This window comes from Ursus maritimus, unplaced genomic scaffold (assembly GCF_017311325.1).
Source record: "Ursus maritimus isolate PB19 unplaced genomic scaffold, ASM1731132v1 scaffold_3, whole genome shotgun sequence".
Taxonomy (NCBI): domain Eukaryota; kingdom Metazoa; phylum Chordata; class Mammalia; order Carnivora; family Ursidae; genus Ursus; species Ursus maritimus.
In genome coordinates, this window is record NW_024425563.1 from 49,654,466 (window position 1) to 49,677,675 (window position 23,210).

General features: G+C 41.5%; 1 protein-coding gene across 8 annotated transcripts in view; it reads left to right on the forward strand.

Annotated features, from left to right (window-relative positions):
* Positions 1 to 23,210, forward strand: part of OSBPL3 (oxysterol binding protein like 3) — a 176,579-nt gene that overhangs the window by 121,744 nt on the left and 31,625 nt on the right. For 5 of the 8 annotated variants that reach the window (XM_040644176.1, XM_040644179.1, XM_040644174.1 and 2 more), the window contains 5 exons: positions 6,577 to 6,707; positions 9,645 to 9,752; positions 16,002 to 16,136; positions 17,049 to 17,142; positions 21,299 to 21,549. In XM_040644176.1, coding sequence (XP_040500110.1) covers positions 6,577 to 6,707; positions 9,645 to 9,752; positions 16,002 to 16,136; positions 17,049 to 17,142; positions 21,299 to 21,549 — 719 coding nt within the window. The remainder of the gene's footprint in view (positions 1 to 6,576; positions 6,708 to 9,644; positions 9,753 to 16,001; positions 16,137 to 17,048; positions 17,143 to 21,298; positions 21,550 to 23,210) is intronic. The other 3 variants (XM_040644180.1, XM_040644181.1, XM_040644178.1) reach the window with 1 other exon arrangement.

A 23,210-nucleotide genomic window follows, 5' to 3' on the forward strand; every position in this document is an offset into this window, starting at 1 on the left:
GAGGGCCCAGCCTCGTGGACTGTCTATAATGGGCTGCGGCCAGCTGTTTGGCCTTTCAGGCTTTGTTAAAAACAGCTGGCTGCAGAGCTGCCACATGCCCAGACCAGGCCAAGATATGTGCTCCGAGAAAGGTCCAGGTGCACTTACTCCTCCACAACGACAGCCTTTGCCCCATGGGTTTACAGACTCGAATTCCCCACGGAGCCTAACAAGCCGCATTTCGCTGCCGTGGTTTGCAAGTCCACTGGCGCGACTGCCGGACCTCTGGGAGTCCCTTGTACACAGGCTGTGACTCAGAGGCTGCATGGAATGGAGACGCTTCTTGGGTTTGTCCTCAGTCCTGCGAGCTTGCGTGCTTTCTCACCTCCATACGTTCAAACTCGGAGCATCTTGACTTTTCTTCCTGTGTGAGCCTGACATGGTCACGGACAGTTTTTATGGTACTTTCTTGACTGTATGACTAATCTATTCGACTGTGATTCCAGAGAGGGGAACTAAATGTGGGAATTCCACTGATGTTGTAGCATAGTGTGTGTTCCCTGCTTTTTCTTCCATTTGTTAAATGCATCCGAGTTCTGTTTTGTGATCAAGGGGTAGACAGCCAATATATACCCATCATAGGTGAAAAGCCCTTCTTATATATTATAAACGGAATTTGATTTTTATGACATATCATTGAAATAATTTTCATTGGTTCATGTGTCTGCCTTTGCACATATGTTGACACACAGGTAAGCAGAGAACAAAATGTACTAAAACTTAAAAGTCATTAGGGAATTTACAGTGCATATATTAACTTTCACATTTCTCGAAATATATTTCATGGAACACCTTGCCCATAAAATGCTTTTAAAAACAAAAGAATCCCATGGTTAAAAATGCTTGGAAAACACTGCTGACTATGGTCCCCTTTGAATTTACACAACAATAGTAAATATTAAAGGCCCTGAGAAGTCCTGCAGCAGAGAAGTCTGTTAGCTTTGTTTAAGTCAGTGATTATCAGTGTATTTGGAAAAATTTCCCTCACTTCCCCAGTAACTGTTGATACCCAGGAACTAAAGTTCTTGTGAAACATAACGCAGGAAACATGGTAAATAATAAGGCTTTATGGAGCTAACCCTCTGTACCATCTGAGTCAGGAGATAGGCATTCATCCTAGGCCACTCTGCTAAGACTAGCTGTGGAATTTTGATCTCACCAGTTAACTTCTCTGGGCCTCGGTTGCCTTATCTGTTAAATGTCCTAAAGTAGTTCTCCTGACTTTTGGGTCTCAAATTCCGTAACTGTTTTCTACGATTGGTTATTTTGTTCCGAATAGAAAGAATTCATGCAGTTGCTTATTGTTACAAGAAGGTTTTATGAGACAGTGTTCTATTCTTAGGTGAAATAGAAATGACTGAATATGGCCAACAGTTGTAGGATAGGAAAGCAAGGACTAGGATAGGACCAGGGTCCTATGGAAGTGGGGCATTTATGTTCTACTTTGGAAAGAAACAAGGTTAGGTTTAATGAATGATACTTTCCTGAAGGTATTTTCAGAGAGGGAAATCCTCATTTACAAATGAAAAGGTTAAAAGTAGAACAGAATTAAACTGTATTCCATTATTTAGTTTTCTTTTGTTTCTGATTCGTTCTCCTGTGTTGAGTTTTAATTGTTGAAGGATCATTTTCTGAACTGTTTTGAGTTTCTGGAAGCATCGGATAAAAAGCCAAGCATGTCACCGTGCCATCATTTTTCATAGATTAAAAGCTAGAAGATACACAGAATTTAAAGAAAAGCCAGATCATTTATCAAGCATAATTTAGAATTCAGCATAAAAATATGCCGAGCAATTGTATTTATGTAAATTCCGGAAATAAGTAGGATAATTTAATCAAATTACCTAACGTATCTAAATGAAAGAACTATTTGGATAGAATATCAGAAAGTATTTTAAAACCATGGATATCTTGTGAGGTTTGAAAATGAGAGGAAGCAGATTACAGAAGATCGAGCCATCCCAGATATTTTAGGTATGTTACCATTTTAAAGAAAATTCACCAAAATGGACTTTTCATTAAAAAGAGTGGAAGAAAAATAATGAGTCCTACTGTGGGTTGTGCGCTATACGATAGTATGTTTTCTCACGGTTTCCTTAGAACATTCGTGAGATATGGGCATTATCCACATATACAGATGTGGAAACCAAGGATTTGTTCAAAATCTAAATGGCAACCGAGTGGTAGAAATGGGATTTTGGTTCCCATTTGCCTTGTTACAAAATGTGTTCCCTTGTACCAGACTGCCTCCGTAGAGTGGTGTCTGGCATTCCTAACTGTCTTCCCCCAGACCTTATTCTTTTGTGATGCCGAGAAACTGCCAGGAAGGAGCGCAGTAAACCGTAGAGCTCAGATCGATTAAGAGCACGGGTGTTCTTCGGTTCCACCCTTCACCATGCAGACGTGCTAACTATACTCTTACCATCTAACATAATAAAAGAATACCATGGAAGCCTGTGGAAACAGGAAAGGTAGCCGTCCAAGAGTCAGTTGTGTGAGGTGTATGGCGTTCCGTTCTGTCAGAACTCAGCTGCGTCCCACTCTCTTAGTGCAGTGAGAGAGTCTGAGAAATGGCTCAGGACAGTCTGGGAAAGACGAGTGAACAGAGATGCCATCATTGTCTTTCGATACTTGAACACCGCCTGGACAAAGAGGTAGTTCTGTTTGCCAAGGAGGAGACACTGAGGGAAATTTCAACTTGGGGACAGGAGGACTTCCTTCCCTGCCGCAGAGTCTGGGGGCAGAGCGGACTGCGTTAGGACAGGGGCAAATGCTCTGAGAAACAGGGTCCAAAAACCACCAGCGAGGAAGTTTGGAGGCAGAGAGGAGTTGGTCTTTGGGGTTCTTCGTAGCTCTGAGCATGGAGGACTTTCTGTGTGGCTCTATTTTCTGTCAGATACCCATGGATGTGATGCATTCATTGGATCTTTCTGTTTTTGTTTTTTTTATTTTTCTCTAGCTTCATGTTAGAAATGAGTAAGAAAACATTCTGTCACAGAATATATTCCCACCTCTGGGATCCTGTGTCTTTAACGGTTAATATAAATGTAGTCCCCCACGAGCAGCCTCTAACAATGGCTCTGCATGTGCTGGATCATTAGGCCGGTGTGAATGACTATTTTAATGTCCTCTGAGTGGGCCTCACCAGTCATTAAAGAAATTCAGTGCGGGGCGATCAGGTCATCCAAGCTCCTTTGTCAGGTGCTTTAGGAGGCAGTTTACACATGAAAATTAACTATAGGGACTATATGAGTTTCTTTCTGCTGATTTGATGCCCACCGCAGTCTTGTCAGTTCTCCATTTTGAACCAAGGGGTGTGTATTCTGCCCATTTTAAATGGAATCTTCTCATCAGGTTGAGGGCCTTGCTTTCCTGCAGGCCGTCTGAAAGGCAGAGGAATTGATCTGGTAAAGTGGCAGCTAGTTGAGAGCCACATTTACTTAATCTAAAGCAATAAACATGACAGTGAAAAAAATTTTTTTTCTTTTGTAACAATGTAAAGTGACAGATGTTCACTAGACTTATTGCGGTGATCATTTTGCAATGGATACAGATATCAAATCATGGTAGACACCAAAACGCATATAAGCTTAAATGTCAATTATACCTCAGTTTAAAAAAGGGAAATTGTAATAGCAAATTAAGGAAACTTATACCAAAAGACAAAAAAAACCCCAAACCCATGGCAGTGAAGAGGTACTCTCCCGGGACCCACTCACACAGGTGTGGGTATCCTACAGAGTGTGTGTGCGGTCGGGGGTGCGTATCTAATGGGACGTAAAATGTTCATTGTGGGGCTCGGTGCTCCCCAGCTGGGGCTGCTCTTCCTCTGTTGACCAGATTCCGGTCAGTCCCTCATTCACACACCCTGGACCCTGCACGCAGTTACTGATGATTGTTCTGGCAAGAGACCAAAGTACTCCCCTAAAACCCGTATTCAGGTCGCCACCACTTTTGCCCTCATGTGTTGCTTTTATCACCATCACTATTATTATGGCAACAACACTTATTATTTACCACATGCTGTCCGTGGGGTTAAGTGCTATCCCCGCAGTATCGTCTTTAATCCCCATAACCATCTTACAAAGTAAACGCTATCATGACCCCCATTTACACATGAGGAAAGGGGAGTTCAGGTACAGCACATGTTTGTCCAGGGTCTGCAGTGGCTGAGTGATAGAGCTGGGAAGAATCCAGGGCTGGTTCGGAGCCCACGCTGGTGGTCACTCTGTTGTGCTGCCCATTATTTTGCTGGATGGAATTGTCTAAAGCAAAGAGCTAAGTGTGTTCCATAGACATTGTTAGAAAATTCTTAGTACCTATATGCCTTTAGTACCTATTTACCCTGTCTTCTGTTGACAGAAGAGATGAATTGTACTTAATAAACTAAGGAAACTCTGTGTGTGTGTGTGTGTGTGTGTGTGTAAATAAATTGCTTATTTGTATGATAACTTTACAAAAATGGTCTAAACTCATCACTGAACACCACAATCTCAGACAAGTAGAGTGACAACTTATGGGAGGTGCAGTTGTCCTTGTGGCTGTGGAAATGGGGGAAGGAAGTCAATAATGCATATTTCATTTCTGCGATACTAAATCGGCCGCTCTTGAATGACAGTGCCTCCAAAAATGCAACCCTGTGGAATTCAATAACATGCCAGGCCACGTGAGAAGACATTTGTCTCTGCCTCTTCCTTCTTCCTGCCTTTCTAAAACAAAATGTATAAAGGAGACTGGAAAGATAATATTCAAACGTGATATCCATGATCAGTAACTTAGATAGCATTTCCCCATCCCTAGGAGATAACTCATATGAATGTGATCAACATCGGATGAATTTTTTGCTGTATGCGTTAGTGGGCTTTAAACACCGTAGTTCTCTCACCTGAGTGCCTCGCCGTGCTAAGCTGTCTCGTAGCTGAGTGCTCACTAAAGTGAACCGAGTAGCTGAATGCCAAGTTTAGAGCCTGGGGATTCTGAAGCAAGCAGCTGGAAGACTCACAAGAGAGTAGGCAACACCTTAAAATAATTTCAAATTTACAGAGAAGTCGGAAGAATAATACAGAGAACTCCCAGATAACCCTTTACCCAAATTCATCATTTTTAATATTTCGCCACATACATCTTACCTCGTCCTACACACACACTCTATGTGCACAAACACGTACGTGTTCATTTTTCTGAACCATGCGAGAGTAGGAATCATACACTGTGCCTTTTTTTTTAATGCCTTTATACCGTGGTATCTGTTTCCTAAGAATAGGGATAGTGTGTTACTTAACCACAGCATATAGGAAATTCAGGAAACGTCACGTTGAAGCAGTACTTCATCTCTCCTATTTTCATGTTCAGGTGCCGTCAGCAGTTCCAGTAATGTCCTTCAGTAGCACTTTTCCCCTTCAGTCCAGGATCGAGCCCACGATACCACATTAACTGTCATGCCTCTTCAGTTTCTTGCAATTGGGAGCAGTTTCTCAGCCTTTCTTTTTCTTTGATGAAATTGATGCTTTTGAAGGATCCAGATCGATTTTTAAATATAAGATGTTCCTCATTGTGGAGTGCTCTGTCCCTGGCTGGTGTACAACACAAACGGAGGCGTATCTTTTCCAGGATATTACACCCGGAGGCGCACGAAGTCCATCTGAGCCTCACTGGTGATTAATTTTGGTCACCTGGTTAAGGTGCTATCTAGTTTCTTGGTTTCTAGTTTCATGATTCCCCAGCAACCAATAAGCTTTGTTTTCAAACAGTTTCAGTCTTTGGGGATACAAACAAAACTAAATGTTGATAATTGAGAATCCAGAAGCGGCCTTTCAAAAAGTGTCAAAATATCTTGATAAGTCATAAATTCCTGGAATTGTAGAGTGGATAGGGGGTTTGGAATTGAAAAATGTGTATGCTGTTACATTTTTTAATGGACTTTATTTTTCAGAGCAGTTTTAGGTTCATAGCAGAGTGGAGCAGAAAGTACAGAGTTCATATAACCGCGCCCCATTCCCCCGCACACACACAACCTCCCCCACCGTCAACATCCCACCAGCATGGTCCATTTGTTTTCATCAGTGAACTTACAACAAAGCATCATTATCATCCAAAGTCCATAGTTTAAGTTAGGGTTCACTCTTGGTGTTAGGGTTCACTCTTGGTGTTGTACATTCCAGATGTGTTTTTTTTTTAAGATTTTATTTATTTATTGGACAGAGATAGAGACAGCCAGCGAGAGAGGGAACACAAGCAGGGGGAGTGGGAGAGGAAGAAGCAGGCTCATAGCGGAAGAGCCTGATGTGGGGCTCGATCCCATAACGCCAGGATCACGCCCTGAGCCGAAGGCAGACACTTAACCACTGTGCCACCCAGGCACCCCCCCAGATGTGTTTTTTAACAGTCAATTTAGAGTGTCCATTTGCTGTACCCTTCAGTTCACTATTCGGGGCTGTTACTTTTCTAAGGTCCTTTATAAGAAATATGAGTCTCTGTATCTTGTGTTTAATTATGCCTCTTCCTTTACTCCTTTTTATAATGATTATATCTTTATAGTTTACTTCACTTTAAGGTCAGTTTTTAATACCATATCGACGGAGAGAGAGAAGCTGAAGCAGCTGATGGAGCAGGATGTCTCCTCTTCCCCCTCCGCCCAGGTCATCGGCCTGAAGCGCGCCCTGTCATCCGTAAGTTGCATGTCTGTCACAGAGACGCCTGACCACCTGGCCAAGCTGAGGAATTTTTTTATATTTTCCAATTCCATGGTTGTGTTGAAAATTCATGAGAAAACCAAACAAATTATCCAAATTCTATTTTAACCTTGTATCGGATCTGCTAATTCTGAACACCCAAAGCGAGCCGACCTCAAATTCTCGTGCCTAGTATTTCACTGAGCATTAGATACTTGACGTTTGGTTTCCTTCCACTTACCTTGAGTTTTCTGTTTCTGTAAAGTGTTTGTTGTATGTTTGTGGGGGTCTTACAGACATTTGTTTCTCATTACAAAATCCGACAGTTTGGAGGTTCCCGTACCAAAGACTTCTCAAGCTTAGATTGACTTTGCAAAGGACAGGGAGCAGCAGGCAATTTTAAATTCACTCTTATCTCCTCTGCTGCCCAGCACTGATCCTGCTTACCACTCTTTCAACGTTATTTGGAAGTTCTTTGATTTGATTTGGTGATATAAAACATTTAGCTTCTTTCTCCTGCATGGGCACAAAGAGAGGAGTCATAAGGAATGTCAGATAATCATTGTGTTTTCCTAACAACAGAAAAATCACTGTCAAGCCTCAAATGTTTTTCAGTAAGCCCTTCTGTTATTCACTGTCTCTACTTTTTCCCCTTGATTGCAGTTGGGTTCCATTCAGGCGCAGTGTCCTAGGACTCTACTTTGAACAGCTGGCTTTGTCTGGTTGCTCACTCTGTATCTGTGGAAAAGCCAGATGGTTTTTAAAATAACATACTTATTATGTTCTTTACATTTATTTTATTTATTTATATATTTCTTTTATTTTTATTTTTTTGTGTTATTTTATTATGCTCCTAGTCTTTGCTTGTCCTTTCGAATCCCTACTGTAAAGAGAAGGTAATGTGAAAATACCAGCTGAGGGAATACTGAACTTTTTGTTTAGGGTTAGGTTGGGGTGATGAATTTTAGGGTCTTGTTTTCAGGAGCTAATCCCGGCTTTGAGAGAACTAGAAAATAGCCATTCATCTTTTTGATTCATCATGTTACGGAGAAAAGTAAAGTAATGATTTTGGTGTGACCTTAATGGGAAACACGTTCCCAGTAGTACATATTTGTTGTTGAAAAATACTTAAGGAGTATTTACTCAGTTGACATTCCAAGTATGTTATCTTTGAAAGAAATAAATAATATGGACTTACCCCACATAGAGTCTTAATGTCATCCACCCTGAGGAGCTCTGGTTTTCTAAGGTCAGAGAGAGAAACACCCCCTTTTGGATTGCAGTGGACTCTGGGTGCTGTTTGGGTTTGAGAGAAGTGAGATGGGGTTGTTGGGTTTTTTTAAGTGTATTTTTTAGTGCTACAGAGCATTTCTTATTGGTCCCAGTCTTACTGACTTTTAGTACTTCTAGAAGGTACCTCTGATGGGCTCCCCCAAGCCCCTCTCACAGTGGTCTTCTTCTCTCCTGCCCTCCTCCCTTGAGGTCTGGCCTCACCTTCTCGGTCTGCTTGTCTGGAAGAGGGCATGGTATTGTAGGCCAGAGCTGTTACCCTTCTAAGGAATTTACTCTCTCCCATGTTCAGGATTTTGGAAACTTAAGGTATAACAAAATGATCCCCTCTTTCCTCTTTTTGGCTTGGATTCTGGATTAGATTCAAGACTTATTTTTTAAAAATAACATTTTTAGTATCATCTCTGGGCCATCAGAATGGATATGTTTGTGCTGTATATGCAATCTTGGCATTCTTCTTTCTTCTGCTTGTGACTTACAAAAGAAAGAGAAGCTGCTAAAATAACACATTTTTTGGGCCCCACTAAGAGTCTAGCCACTGGTATAGATTCTAGCCACTGATGCTAAGATACCAGCAAAATGTTGGTCAGAAAAAAGTGAGTACCCCATAGAGATTGTTACATGTACTTGTGTGTATTAAGAACATTTACTCAGTGATTCCTAAATGATCCTCAAGAATTTCCAAATAACGCATTCCATTCCTGGATATTAAAAATTAAAACCAACATCCTGTTTGAGATCCAGGCAATAGACGGGATGGTGCCACTATGATCCCAGCAGGTAGACCGTGTGGGCACTAATGGATGGGAAAGGCTCCAAGCTTCTTGCAAGAGAGCCTGGAAGACAGACAGATAGGATGGATCTGTGTACAAGCACCTGGGGAGCTGACTGTGGGAGTGTCTGGGGGGACAATCAGGCACACTTGTCCCTTTCCAAAGATGGATCATTTGGAAACATCTTCCTCTACCTTCAAGCCAGTTCCTTCCCATTTGGGAGGTTGGGATGGAGAATCTGAGCTGCCCAGGGCTGGGTTTACATGTGTCCACATCCCTCCCCCCATTCCCAGGGCCCTGGTCCTTAGCCTTTATCCAGGTAAGTGAAAGTGCGTTGTTGTTCTTTACAATAAAATGTCTTCATCCTGAGGAATGAATAAAACACTCATCACATATATTGAGAAATAATAAAATTAATCTTCCACAAAAATCCTACTTCTAAGGACACTTCCTAAGATCCAGTTCAACTGGTATGAAAATTAAATAACATTAAAAGATGGCCAATCATAAGGGGTGAGAGCAACATCCTCTTTAAAGATGAGAGAAGCTTGGGACCGTGGGGAGGGAGCTGGGGAGGGAGGGCCCTGAAACCACTAGCCCCAGTAAGAGCCTACGGTGCTGGTGATTTCCTTCTCCACCGAAAGGAAAGCCTTGCCAGCCCCTTCTCCCATCCCCAGAAGTGAGACCAGAGAAGGGACGTCACTTCCAAAGTTCAGTGTCTTTGATCTCCCTGGCATCTCAGAAAGGATAACATTCAAGAAGAAAGTCCAGGAAGGGCCCTACTCAGGGCTCCATCCCCCTGGGCCTGCTGCTGTGCTTTTCTGATACATCCATTTATTAACAGAGCCCCGCTATTTTTAACATGTTCCAGGCCCTAGCACAAAACACAGACCTTAAAGAACGCTTATGCAGAATCCATGCTGAGTCTCTGCTCCTCGATTCCCCGGCTGCTGCCACGTTGGGTGACAGTCTGGCAGAGGTGGGTAAGGCTTCTTGTCTGGGAATGTTTCCACGACCGCCACCCCCTCACCTGACACCCTCTGTCCCGTCCCCCTGCCCCTGTTCCCCCCTGGGAGTGGGGACCGGGGCTCACATCTCTGCCTGCCCCGCCCTGCCACTGCTGCAGGGTCTGAGTGGCCTGGGAGCCCAGAAGGCTTTCCTGAGTGTGTGCTGACTGCCTTGTTAAACTGCTCCTTCCCCACCCCCTCCCCAGAAGTCTTCTTCCCTTTGTATTTCTTTACCCCATTTCCTCTGAAGTATCACTTTTTACTAGTTATTACTAGAGTGGGAATACAGAGAGACATCTTCTCCCGTTACTTCTGAAGAGGCCTCATTTTCTCTGCCCTGTGTTATCCCAAGTTCCTGCCAGCGTCCTTTGCCCCCTCTGTGACATCCCCTCTCCCCTTTCTTTGTAGCTGTTAACTTCTTCTCCTGTGATTTTTTTTTCTTTTAAAAAGCACAGCTGTACCCTGTGAGGGAAAAAATAATTGTATTACAACTGAAGTGTTTTGGTCAACTAATAATATGTTAAAATGTCTTTTCTCAAAACTCAGGATGTTTATACAAAATGTTCCTTGCATGCATTTAAAATGAGAAACTGCAGAAAAGCTACAAATGAATTACTCAAAAAATAAGTAGAAAAGGATAATAAGGCTTAAAACTGTTTTTAGCTATCATATTTATAAGCCTGCCTCAGATATGCTAAATTTTTCATTAACAAACTTATTAGACTGAGAGCATTTAAAATAAAAACAAGGAATGTAACATACAATGCCTGTGTGTGTGTGTGTGTGTACGTTTTTAAAAGTAGTTTCAAATTTTGAAGCTTAATCCCTCTTCCTCCTTTTCCTGTCCTCAAAGAAAACAACCCCCCCACTCCCCCAATACTCACTCTGTGGGAAGCCGCGGGTTTGGGCAATGAGAAGGCTAGAGGCTGAAATTGGTCAGCACCGAGGGTGAGGCCTTGACATCCACAGCCATGGGGACCCTCTTCTATGATGAGGGACCTAGGCTTTCTCTGCAGAGGCTCCCAGGCTGCTGTTACTTCTGAGACGTGTCAGTAGTTGACCATGACATTCCTCCACACACACCCCACCAAGAGATCTTTTCAGTCATTTTAGCCCAGACCTAAACTGAGTCATCTTCAAAGTTGAGCACCTGGGACGCCTGGGTGGCTCAGTAGGTTAAGCGACTGCCTTCGGCTCAGGTCATGATCCTGGAGTCCCAGGATCGAGTCCCACATCAGGTTCCCTGCTCAGTGGGGAGTCTGCTTCTCCCTCTGACCCACCCCCTCTCGTGAACTCTGTCTCCTTCTCTCGTTCTCTATCTCTCAAATAAATCTTTAAAAAGGTAAAAAAAAAAAATAATGTTGAGCACCTGAACATTATGGGGGTGACCTTCATTTTAGGCCTGGGCAAGGAAGTGTGCTCAGCAGGGGAGCTCTCTGATTCTGCATGGCTGCTGCAGCAGGGCCCGGCACTACGGAGGGCAGCCGTCACTCAGTGTTGTTCGCTGCCAGACGCCAAGGCGTTCCGTGGGGTTCATGCTGTTGCGAGGCAGTGCTTACCTTTTAAATAGTGCTACCACCTAATTATATTTATCTGTTGGAGCTTTTTGGAGCTTATTTGCATTTTGGAAAGGAAACCAGAATCACAAGTCTTTTACAATGCATGTTGTTAAACTGGGCTCACAAGGAATGTACCTGAAGGCTTAAATGTCCTTGAAGAGGAGCAATAGTGTCCCCCACATTCACACTTTCCAAAACAACCTTCTGGAGTCTTGATGATGGAGTGTTCTCCTTGCTGTTTCCTCTTTCAGTGATTTTCTGTTCTCTGTGTCTTATCCTGCTTTTCACTGGGTGACTCAGGCTCACTTTCCCAGAAAGGGAAAAGCCATTCTTGTCTTCAGGAAACCAGAGAGTGAGTGGAAGTGGCCGCCCCAGGTCTAAAAATTCCATTCCCGTTTATTTTTCTTAGGTGTCTCACAGACACCCCAAGCATTCTGTCAGGGAATGTCAGTCCCCACAGTGGGATCAGCCCAGGGTGCTCTGTTCTCTGAGTTTCTGTTTTTGTCCCTTACCTTTGAGTTGTGCAGATGACCCATATCTTTGGCATTGAACCTGGCTCCTAGATTCTAAAATCCCCTCTCTCCTATCAGAAATTACTCCCACATTCTGTTAAGTTCTCCTGTTTTGTGTTTCTGAATGTGAACATCTAATATCATCAGCTTATTAGTTCTTATATTATTTTAGGTTCCCAATGAAAGGCTGACTTTGGGTGATAACATTCTACTAAACCTACAGTCCATTTAAGAGACTAATTAGGCAAGAACTTTAAAACAACGTCTGAAAGAGAAGACGGGAACTTCTTTTAATTGCCTGATTGCTATATTCCATATGCAGTTGAATGCCTAACTCACAAAATCCTAACCACAGTTCTTTGAGGCAGGCGACGGTAGTTTCATTTTTAGGGACAAGGAAACCAGAGAGGTGAAGTAGCTTCCCCCAGGGCACACAGCTAGTAAGAGACCTAGCTGGGATTTCAGTCCACGTCTGGTGAGTCCGAAGTGTTTTCTCAGTAGCATCACACGGCTGTATATTGAGGAATGTGCCAGGCCAGAGGATACAACAGAGCGAAGCTCCAGTAGCGACAATACGCTGGGGATGGTGTGAGAATGGACCGAATAGCTATCTCAGACATAAACACCATTTCGTATAAAAGAAACAAATATATGATAGAAGAGGCTCGCAAATCAATGGGGAAGAGATGGATTATTCAATAAAATCAGTTGGCACAGCTCAAAAGCAATTTGGAAAGCAGTTTTAAGTCTTTCCATTGCACACTGAAATGAATCGCTAGTGAATTAGAGTTTAAATATAAAAATTCAAACTGTAATAGATTAAAATGTTTCTCAAATGGCTAGAGTAGGGAGGACTTCCTAAATTTGGAAGCAGTAGAAAAATTACAGAAGAAACGTTGACTAGATCTGGCGGGATTTTTTAGGGGAAAAAATGGTGTGTGTGAAAAAATAAGGCAGATAATAAACTAGGAAAAGTATTTTCTGTGAAAATGACAGATAATGTGAAATAGGTGGTAATGTCTTTAATATGTAAGTAATTAATAAGTAATAACAAGCAACTGAAGACCTCAACAAATGAATGAAAACAGGGGACACAATTCACCAAAAACCCCCAAATACAGGTAGTTTTTTTAAAACTTTGGACTTTGTAATACTTACAAATTCACAAGAAGGTGCAAAGAAACACAGAGAAGTCTCATGCACCCTGACCTAGTCTCCCCAGCGTGAACATCTCTACGGCTAGTTTTTTTTTAAAAGAAAAAAACTGTTGATCTAATTCTTAACAAAGAAATGCAAATCAAAACAATTAGATTAACATACATTTTTCTAAATTATAGTATTTTATGCCCTTAAAGATATAGAGAAAACAGGGGTTCTCTTGTTAAAGTTATTAGGTAATACATAAATTACTATAAACATTTTTAATAATTCTACTTCGGGGAACTGATTCGAAAAAATAATGATAATGTCTCATTATTTACAAAAGACATTTTCAAACATGTTCACCATCCTTACAAGTTTGGAAACACTCTTAATTTCTAATACATAAAAGGGTTACTCTCTAACACCCATATGTAATAAAGTATTATCTGTCAACTAACGTTAATGTCTCAAAAAACTAACAGCCCAGGGGAAAGTTCACAATATAATATTAAATAAATATAGCAGACTATATAAAGACTATCTACAGTGTGATCCCAGTATTTCAAACTTAAATCTATATATCTGTATATAATATATAAACATATAAATAGACACTATATATATATATATATACACACACACACACACACATATGCACACACACAAGTATTTTAATATTAAATATACCAACAAGTTAATAGGGGCCTCATCTGGGTGATGAGGCTTTAAATAATATGTATTTTATTTACATTTTTCTGTATTTTCTATTTGGAATACATGCTACTTTTATCCTCAGCATAAATTGTAATTTTAAAAAAATGATTGCAATCAATGTTTGGGGAAAGTTTATAGATAGATAGAGATAGAGATATATAGGCACACACATATATATGTATATATGAGTAAAGTTATTTTAAAACAAAGCAAGGCTGTACATATAAAAAGGATGGGAGAGAAATGTATCAAAAGGCTTATAGTGGTTTTAGTGTGATAGGATTATGAGTGTTCCTCTCCTTCCCTTTTCTCTGTTTATCTTTTTTCAATGTAAAAAAATAGATAAACAACCATTCAGGCCTTCTAAACTTGTGGGGAAATTAGTGAACTGAATGGACCAAGTTCATACTTAACAAGTGCAGTCCTGTGTGTGTAAGGTAGTGTGTAAGGGACTTGGGGCCACTGCAGTCCCACTGAGTTTTCAGTGGGTATTAATAGGAAGTTTCTGGAGGGGTGGAACGCCAGAAGGGGCTCGGGCTAGGTGTATAATTTTCACTGTTGATCAGCCAATCCTTCTGATCCACCAGTCTAGAGGGAGGAAGACAGCAGCAGTGACTAGTAATGAATTAATGAATAGAACAAGTAAATAAATCATTAGAGTCTTATATGGCAGCGGCACACACCAAGACACAGGAAGATGCTGCTGTTTCCGTGAGCATTGAAGGAGTTCAGTTATTCACTCTGGTGCCTCCTCTTTGGGGGAGACGGGTCTTTCCCTTGAAGGCGACAGCTGTGGCACTTGTTTGTAGATCCTGAAGTGGTCTCTGTCAGGGCAGAGAAGCCGCATGCTTTCACAAGGCTGTATGGATATTAAAAAGGGTCAGACCTTTGAACGACCAGGTATCTTATTTAGGAAGAAGGGATAGCCATTTAAATGTGTTCCTGAAGTAAACATTTCACAAAGGGGCCACTTTGAAAATCTGCTGTGGCCCTCCTGTTTTCGCATCCCCATCTTGGATATAATTTATTTATGAGACTGAAGAGTGGATCCTGAACTCATGAAAAAACTTCTGGAAAAGACATAATCCGCTTTTACTTTTGGTCCCCAAATTATTCTGGGACTCATTTATCTGATACACAATGACGCAGAAGCAGTTCCCTTATCAGCCACGTGAGAAACATAAGCTGCAGGGAAGTTCAGGGCAACAGTCTTCTCTGATTTGAAGGAATTGAATCATCTCTTCCTGAATCTCTTCTCATTCCTCTAGGTCCAGTCAGGTGTCACCTCTTCTATGAAGCCCTCCCTAAGCCAAAGCCCAAAGTAGAATCCAACAATTTCACCTTCCTCTTCCATTCTCTAGTACTTTCTCTTCCAGAGTCTTGGTCTCCCGTGTTGGATGCATTCTCTGTGCCACTCATTCAGGCCAGAAACCGTGTCTTATTCATCCTTATATCTCCCCAAAGCCGACATAGAGCAGTTGTTCAATTTGTTGAGTTGTATTGAATTTGCACTTGGAAATTGAATAGAAAGCACATTCCCAGACAAAGTATTTCGGTCCTTCCCAGAGGGGAAGTTAAGGCCCAGCAAAGTAGGGAAGGGAGGGCCATGCAAGATGAGAAAATCATGATATGCCATTGTGTTGTTTGTAGGGAGGCTTATAAAGTGGATCAGGAGTTTCCTTCCCTCTCAGAGTCATTGTGGTTAGAGAGAGACTGACAAAGAGAATTTATCTCATTCGTCCATGAATAATGAATGATCTGCCACCAGGGACACTTCTGGACCAAACCACGCTGTGCATTTGTCAAGGGATGCCTCCAAGGCAGCATGGTGGCCTCTGGGACAGCGTGGGGGCAGAGGAAAGCAGTATTGCTCTGAATCAGCCATGCAAGGACATACACTGGGTACAATTCCGAAGACATTTTAGGATGAAAAGAAACATCCTGCAGTGGTAGAGAATAAGAGGATATGATTCAGAGAGTGTTGGAATTTTCCCCCTCTTAAATGGAACCAAGACTGAGCTGGATAGTCTGTTTTTGCTTTGAGATTTGTTGCGTGTGCCCGAATAGCAATAGTGCCTATGAAGTGAGGCGCCCATTTGGGGGAGACCTTTGTTTTTCATTTTGTTTTGTGTGAGGCTTGCTTCTCCTCGCCTTGGGAGCTGGCCTCTGCTTTGAGCTGCTTGTTGGCATGCACCTGTGACCTTGTGTATCGTGCAGTGAACTCAGCTGTTTATTTTGCTTCTCTTGAGACTGTTTCTAATTATTTGCAATTTTGTGTTTGCGTTTCAAATAGGAAAACTCCAGAGATGACAGCCGAGCTCTGGTCCACCAGCTTTCCAACGAGAGCAGACTCTCCATCACGGACTCCCTTTCCGAGTTTTTTGATGCACAGGAAGTTCTGTTATCTCCAAGCTCTTCAGAAAATGAGGTTTGAGCCCTGTTTTCAGTTAGGTGCCTCAAAATCTCTTTCGTTGCTTTACTCGTTCGGTAAATACCCATCTTTAGAAATGCTTAACTTAGTGGCCTCTTTCTACCATTACATTCTGAGGATTTTCTTGTAACTCTTACCCCAAAAAACACAGAGAGATACAAGACGTCAGGGAAGAGGTTGCAAACGTAGAAGGTGTTAGGTACTTCCTCGTTTCTGTTACTTAATTTGTTATACCTCTTTTCTATTACTTGTCAATCATTTTAACTATTAACTATTTGGTAATGTAATATTTCTGCCACAGGGCCAGAAATTAGCATCTTGGTTTTTTTTAATCAGTGAATTTACCAATGTTAATTTATAACATGCCATTATTATATTATTATAATTCCTGTAATATGGCTATTATAATAAATCACTTATAATATATACTACTGTTTTATATTGATGCATAAAACTCATACTTTCCTGAATAAGCACGTATCATAGTTGGCATTGCTTTGTGAAAATGAGAATTCATCATTTTACCCCTTTAGTATAGAAGTACTAATCTTACTTACCATAGAAGATAGTTTTCTTGCACAAATGGTTTAAAGACAAATTATAATTCATTCTATGCAAACACTAAGAAATTCTGAAAACGCAGTCTGAATAAGAATTTCTGTAATAACTAGAGTCTTGAGTTTACTTATGTTTTCTTTGGGATAACTAGTCAAGAAACTATAATAATTTTAATAACAGGTGTTTATCGTGAACACCTTCTAGGCAGACTGGTGTATGGGCCTCTATGAAAACAACCAAAATTATTTCTGTCGGTTCATAATGGTGGGATTCAAAATGTTTGATGACTTAGATTAAAGGTTTGAGGAAAATCTGGTTTATTTACTCTAATGTGTGTCTCTTTTCCCATAGATTTCTGAAGATGACTCCTATGTCAGCGACATAAGTGATAACCTTTCCTTAGACAATCTCAGTAATGATGTAGATAATGAAAGACAGACCTTGGGTAAGATGTAAATTATTTGATATCTGAAACTTGTGTCTACACAGAATACCAGCAAGCATATATAGAGTATCTGCTGCGAGCATTGAACCGTGACACACACTCTCTAAGAAAAGACATGCTCCCTAGCCTTGAGGTTTATAATCTAGGTGGGGAGACAGCACTCACGTGTGAAAAATGTGTTCATTCGAATAAATTTGTCTGCTTTATAAACTTGTATTTTATAAAGTGAATGTATACCAATTATCATATAAATATCAAAAACTAGTCCAGCAGATACCCCTTATATGGTCAAATGTTCTCTCTGCAAAGATATTACAATATAACTTTTTGCCTTTAGGTGCCTAGTGGTTTTCATGATTTAGGAATTCTATAAGGATCATGTAATAAAGAGGTCTGGCCTAAGTGGTTATTTATTTATTTTTAGTTAAGATTTTATTTATTTATTTATTTATTTATTTATTTATTTATTTGAGAGAGAACAAGAGCACGAGCAGGGTGAGGGGCAGAGAGAGAAGCAGACTCCCCACTGAGCAGGGAGCCCATGTGGGGCTCGATCCCAGGACTCTGGGATCATGACCTGAGCCAAAGGCAGATGCTTAACCGGCTGAGCCACACAGGTGCCCCTCTAAGTGGTAATTTAGCCTCAGATTCTTCAAGATAACACATTTAAAAGTAATAACAACAACAACAAAAAGTAACAAACTGCTACCTCCTACTGTCAAGGTATCCTGAAATGTTCCTTTGTTACTGGTTGATCCCAAGAGCAAAATGATGCCCAAGAAATGTTAGTTTGAACTGTGGGGTACCCAGAGCTCTGATTTAGGAGCTGAGTAGGCAGACTGAAGTCTGTTTAAGAAGGTGCCTGCCTCTAGGAAGAAGCGGCCCATTGGACAGTTCTCTGCATGGATCCTGGACCATCAAATAGTCCCAGTGCTGGCACTCAGTACGTATGGGGGTCTTGAGGTTTGTCTGTGTCACATATTGGGTACCCAGGGCACCACCTATTTTCATATCTACCCAGAGGACAGGGACCATGTCAGTGCTTTTTCTATTCTGGTGCATCCCAGCTTAGTAAGTATGTGTGAAATGGGATGGTGATGAGTTGTTATCTGAATGCCAAAGAGCCTACTTTCTGGGGACCACAAAAAAGACAGGTAATTTTACCACTGTCTGGCAGAACATCCTTTCAGCATCAGACCTGCTAGAAGTCCAGTGCTCATTATACTCTATCTTGCTTGAAATGTTTCTGGAGAGATGAACCCTTTGGTGGAAAAGTCTGAGAACCAGTGGTTCAAAGGAGAAAACCAATAATATAGGAGCTACTTGTTCTTCTAGAAAAACAAGGAGGTGAACTGAAAGAGAAATGAAGAAATACCACATCCCCTTGAGAAATGGCACTCCCGCCATACATGAGGGAAACAGACAAACGCTGAAGTCCTCATTCTCTTTGCGGCCTTAGGGAGGGGCCAAGGGGAGCACAAGGATAGAGGGTTCAGAGGTCACAGTTGGAAACAGAAGACTTGCTCAGAAGCTAAGACCGCAGCTGTGCTGAGTTGACATCAGCCAGGAAAAGCATAGAAGCTAAGGATGGTTCTCTTATTCCACAGCCATTTTGCTGGAATGCTGACCAACATATTGCCTTGGCTTGAATGAACTCTGGGCCAAACCCAGCTTTCTTCTTCAGCAGTATTTAGAAGTAAAAATAGGTGTCCTCCAGTTTAACTGTCTCTGTTGAAGATTAGACTTCCAAACCTCAGTACTGTACTGAAAAGATTGGATGTAGAAATAACATTTGCATCATATGACACACTTTTGCCTACAAAAAGGAATAGGGATTAAATCAAGTTCTTGATAATTTGTGATAGGAGAATTTCTCTGGGCCCATAGTAAAGGCTAGATACTTAAAGTGCTTCCTATTGATTTCTTCCTCCCCAAATCAGGAGGTAAATATTAGGATCTGTCACTGTGCCGGGTGCTGTGGGAGATTCAGGGCTTAGGAATATAGATTCATGACCGGATTTCCTTGGTTAACCTCAGCTCTGCCATTCACTGGTACTGTGTTCCAGGGCAAGTTACTTAAGAGATGATATATGTAAAGTGCATGTAAAAATACATAAGGTAATATATGTAAAATGTGCCAGAGTAAAAACTAGATAGATACCGGTCATCCGTTGATAGTTGTCACGTGGTGTTGTTTCAGAATCTAGTTTAGTGTCATCGGAGAAAATATTTTGAGATTACATGGAGAACTGTTTTTAAAAACTACTTTCATCTGCAGCTATTTAGTTGGGTAAATCAGATTGTTGCTCATGTCAAGCAATTAAAATAAATTCAACAATTAATTGGATGCTTAGGTTGACATGAGACTGCAAAAGTGTGACCCCAGTTTCATACTTTTCTGTTTATCAAAGCAGCCTCTTTATTCAGAGCGATTGGCTTTACAGTGAGTTAATGTTAAATATTTATTTTTAATAGATAAATGTATGCAAAAAAATGCCCCTTTCTCATATGTTGGTGAGATTTCTTTGAAAATAGGCTCAGTTGGGACGGGAAAAAATGTCAGAGCCTGAGCCAATGGAAGTGTCACAAAGGAAAGGACTAGTAGATGTAAATGTTTTATTCGTCAACGAACCATATGGACCAAATTTGAAGATAAATGCCAGATAGGGATTTGATTGTAAAACGAATATAAAAACAAAAACAAAAATATATCTTAGTATTTAAATAGGAAAGCAGACAATTCAGAAAAGAAGACGTGTTTATGAAAGCATTCCAAATCACACTAGGAATTTTTTAAATATAAATTAAAGCAAGGAAATAACACTGTCCACCCAACAATTTGCCAAAAATTGAAAAGAAGGATAAGCCCGGAAAGGTCTCAAGAGATGGGCCCACATAGGCTGCTGACAAATAGGAAATTGATACAGCTTTTTTGAGGAGCCATCTGATCATATGAATCAAATGTCTAAAAATGTTTATAGTCTTTGACGTAATAAGTCCATGTCTATATATCCAAAGCAAATCCTCAGAGATATAACCAAATCTTAAGAATATAAATATTCTCTACTTTTTTTTTTTTTTGCATCATAGCAAGACATTGAAACAAATCTAAAAGTCCAGCAATAGAGGAATGATTTAGTAGATTATGGCTTAGCCTTGAATTTTTTTACAGTCATTATAATTGATGTTTTAGAAGAGTATTGAATAGCATGGAAGAGTAGTTAAGGGAGTAGCAGAACGTAAAACTAGATGTGCTATAAGAACTCTGTGGATGGAGAAAATACTACATGAAAATACTCCAAAATATTAACAGCTGCTATTTGTGGATAATGCGATAATGCAAGACTTTTCTTTCCCTTATCATTTTTCTGTAATAATTGTTTTTATCAAAATTTTTTAAAAAAGATTTTATTTATTTATTTGACAGAGATAGAGATAGACAGCGAGAGAGGGAACACAGCAGGGGGAGTGGGAGAGGAAGAAGCAGGCTCATAGCAGAGGAGCCTGATGTGGGGCTCGATCCCATAATCCTGGGATCACGCCCTGAGCCGAAGGCAGACGCTTAACCGCTGTGCCACCCAGGCGCCCCTGTTTTTATCAAAATTTGAAGTGATTTTTAAAAAGAGCTTAAAAGTTTTTAATCAGAGTTTGAAGTGCTTTTTAAAAAATCTGAAGTTTAGGGGCATCTGCATGGCTCAATCAGGTAAATGTCTGACCCTTGATCTTAGCTCAGGTCTTGATCTCCGGGTCAGGAATTCAAGCCCCACATTGGGCTCCAACACTGGGTGTGGAGCCTACTTAAAAATTTAAATAAATAAATAAAAATCTAAAGGGTTTAAAGGCGTGAACAGTAACTGCTACGAGCATAGAAATCCAGTTTCCAGTTTCATCTTGGGTGTATTTGAGCTATGAGTCACTAGCTTCGGAGTGGGAACTTGAAGGCCTCCCTGTAATAAAGTCCATACATTTTAGCACACGTAATTTTGGGTGCTTCACTGGGCTGCGTGGAATTCTTTTTATATTCCGACTTTCAGTCCTAGATAACTGAGATTAACCGTAGAACCGCGTACTTGCTGGGTCAGGTTTTATTTTTGTATTTTTTTAAGCAATAAAACAAAAAGTCTTCTAGAAACCACGAGGCTGATTTCCCTTTCAGGGCCTGTGCTCGAAAGCGGTGGGGAAGCCAAGCCCCGGAGAAGAACCTGCTTGCCGGCCCCGTGCCCCAACGCCAGTCACATCAGCTTGTGGAACATCCTCCGGAATAACATCGGGAAGGATCTGTCTAAGGTGGCCATGCCCGTGGAGCTCAACGAGCCACTGAACACGCTGCAGCGGCTCTGCGAGGAGCTGGAGTACAGCGAGCTTCTGGACAAGGCCGCGCAGCTCCCCAGTGCCTTGGAAAGGATGGTGAGGAGTTAGCCTTGCAGCTGTGCGCTCCTGCCTCTGCACCTGAGCCGCCACCGGGCCATTCCCGGAGCCCAGCAGAGCTGAGACGGGCAGAGCCGGAGCGCTGGGCTCCGCGGGGTGTTGTCTGGATTATTCTGTGGATAGGTTCATTTCTCACCAGCGTCCAGTTCCCCTCCGCCTGGTGGTGTTCAGTCATGTGTCAGGATTTGGCGTTTGGGGGGAGCTTCTCTGTGACAGTTGGTGCCTCTGGGTAGTTCTGCTTTGTGGTTTCACGCTTCCTTTTTCTCCAGAACCTTCCAAGTGATTGTTCTGATATGCCTGACTGGAAAACATGTCTTGAGGCCTGTCTGCATGTTTATTTTTTACCATCCCGGGTAGACAGAATTTAATTTCTCAAGTTGTTTTTCTTGTCCAGGGTGAATTTCCCTTGAGAAGGTTTTTGTTTATTTTTGGAATTGTCCCACAAGCAACTAGATTTTTGAAAATAACGTTCCTAGTCGAGGTTTTTACTAAGAAAGATGATTGTTCCACCCCCACTCTTATTCTATAGAGTAAGTTTTAAAAAAAGAAAAAAACTCGTCTTAGAAAAATTCACCTTCTGTTCTCTACTCAGTATTACTTCCAATCAAGTGATGGGTCATCCAGTGAAGGGGCTCCCCAGTGTGGGGTGGTGATAAGGGACCCTGGTGGTCAGATGATGGCCAAATCAGCCCTTTCTGTGACTAGCTGACTTTGTTCTTTGAAACTGAGTGTTGCTTCCTCTCTCTGCTCCCTCATATGTTACCCGCTCCACAGTAAGTCATTGTTTGTGTGGGAGCCTGGGACCTTAGTGTCTTCCCCCGAATGCGGTGTCTGTCCTGGGCATTTGCTGATGGGCTAATTCAAGTTGGCATACCCCCTGGGCTTCAGGGACCTGACCCTAAGTCATCCTCTCACTGATGGAGGACACCATTCTTTTCTAAATTCTAAGCATTCCATAGTTTTGACCCTTATTAAAACTTCATTACATTACTGATTTGAAGATGAAGGGGAAATCTAGCTGTGGATGAGAGAGGCATCCCACTGTTGTTCGACAGTCCCTGGGGACTTCTCCATCAAGGAGACTTTCTTGCACTAATGATAATAAGAGGAGAGAAAAAACAATCTGCTATGTGTTTTTTATCTTCTTTGTTACTCTTTCCTAGAGAATTTCTGCTGAACAAAGGGAGGCAAATAGCTTCTAAAACAAGTATGAAAAGTCAACATTTGTGGACAGCTCTTTTCTTTAAAGATTGACTTTGAAGGTGAAAATATTCTTCATGGTGTTTCATTCTCGTGGCGATTTAGAGACCCTTAGGATGTCAGCTGATTGATTGGTGGACTTGACCTTGAGAAGGAGTTTGAGGGAAGGCTTTGCATTCCAGTACAACGCACCTAGAAGGGAAAGCACAGGAAGGCATTGCACAAGAACCGTATCTGTCGGTTGTTCACTGCCCCGCAGGTCAGCTCATGTCCCCGCACAGGATACCTCTCATGTGGCCAGCCTAAGAGGAGGGTGCTTGCTTGTGCCTGCTTCCGCCCCCCACCCCCAGCATTATGAACGACACCAGATTCTGTTATAAATTTTGTTATATTTTAAATTGTGAAGGTGCTTCAGGCTTGATTCAATATTTCATGTAGAC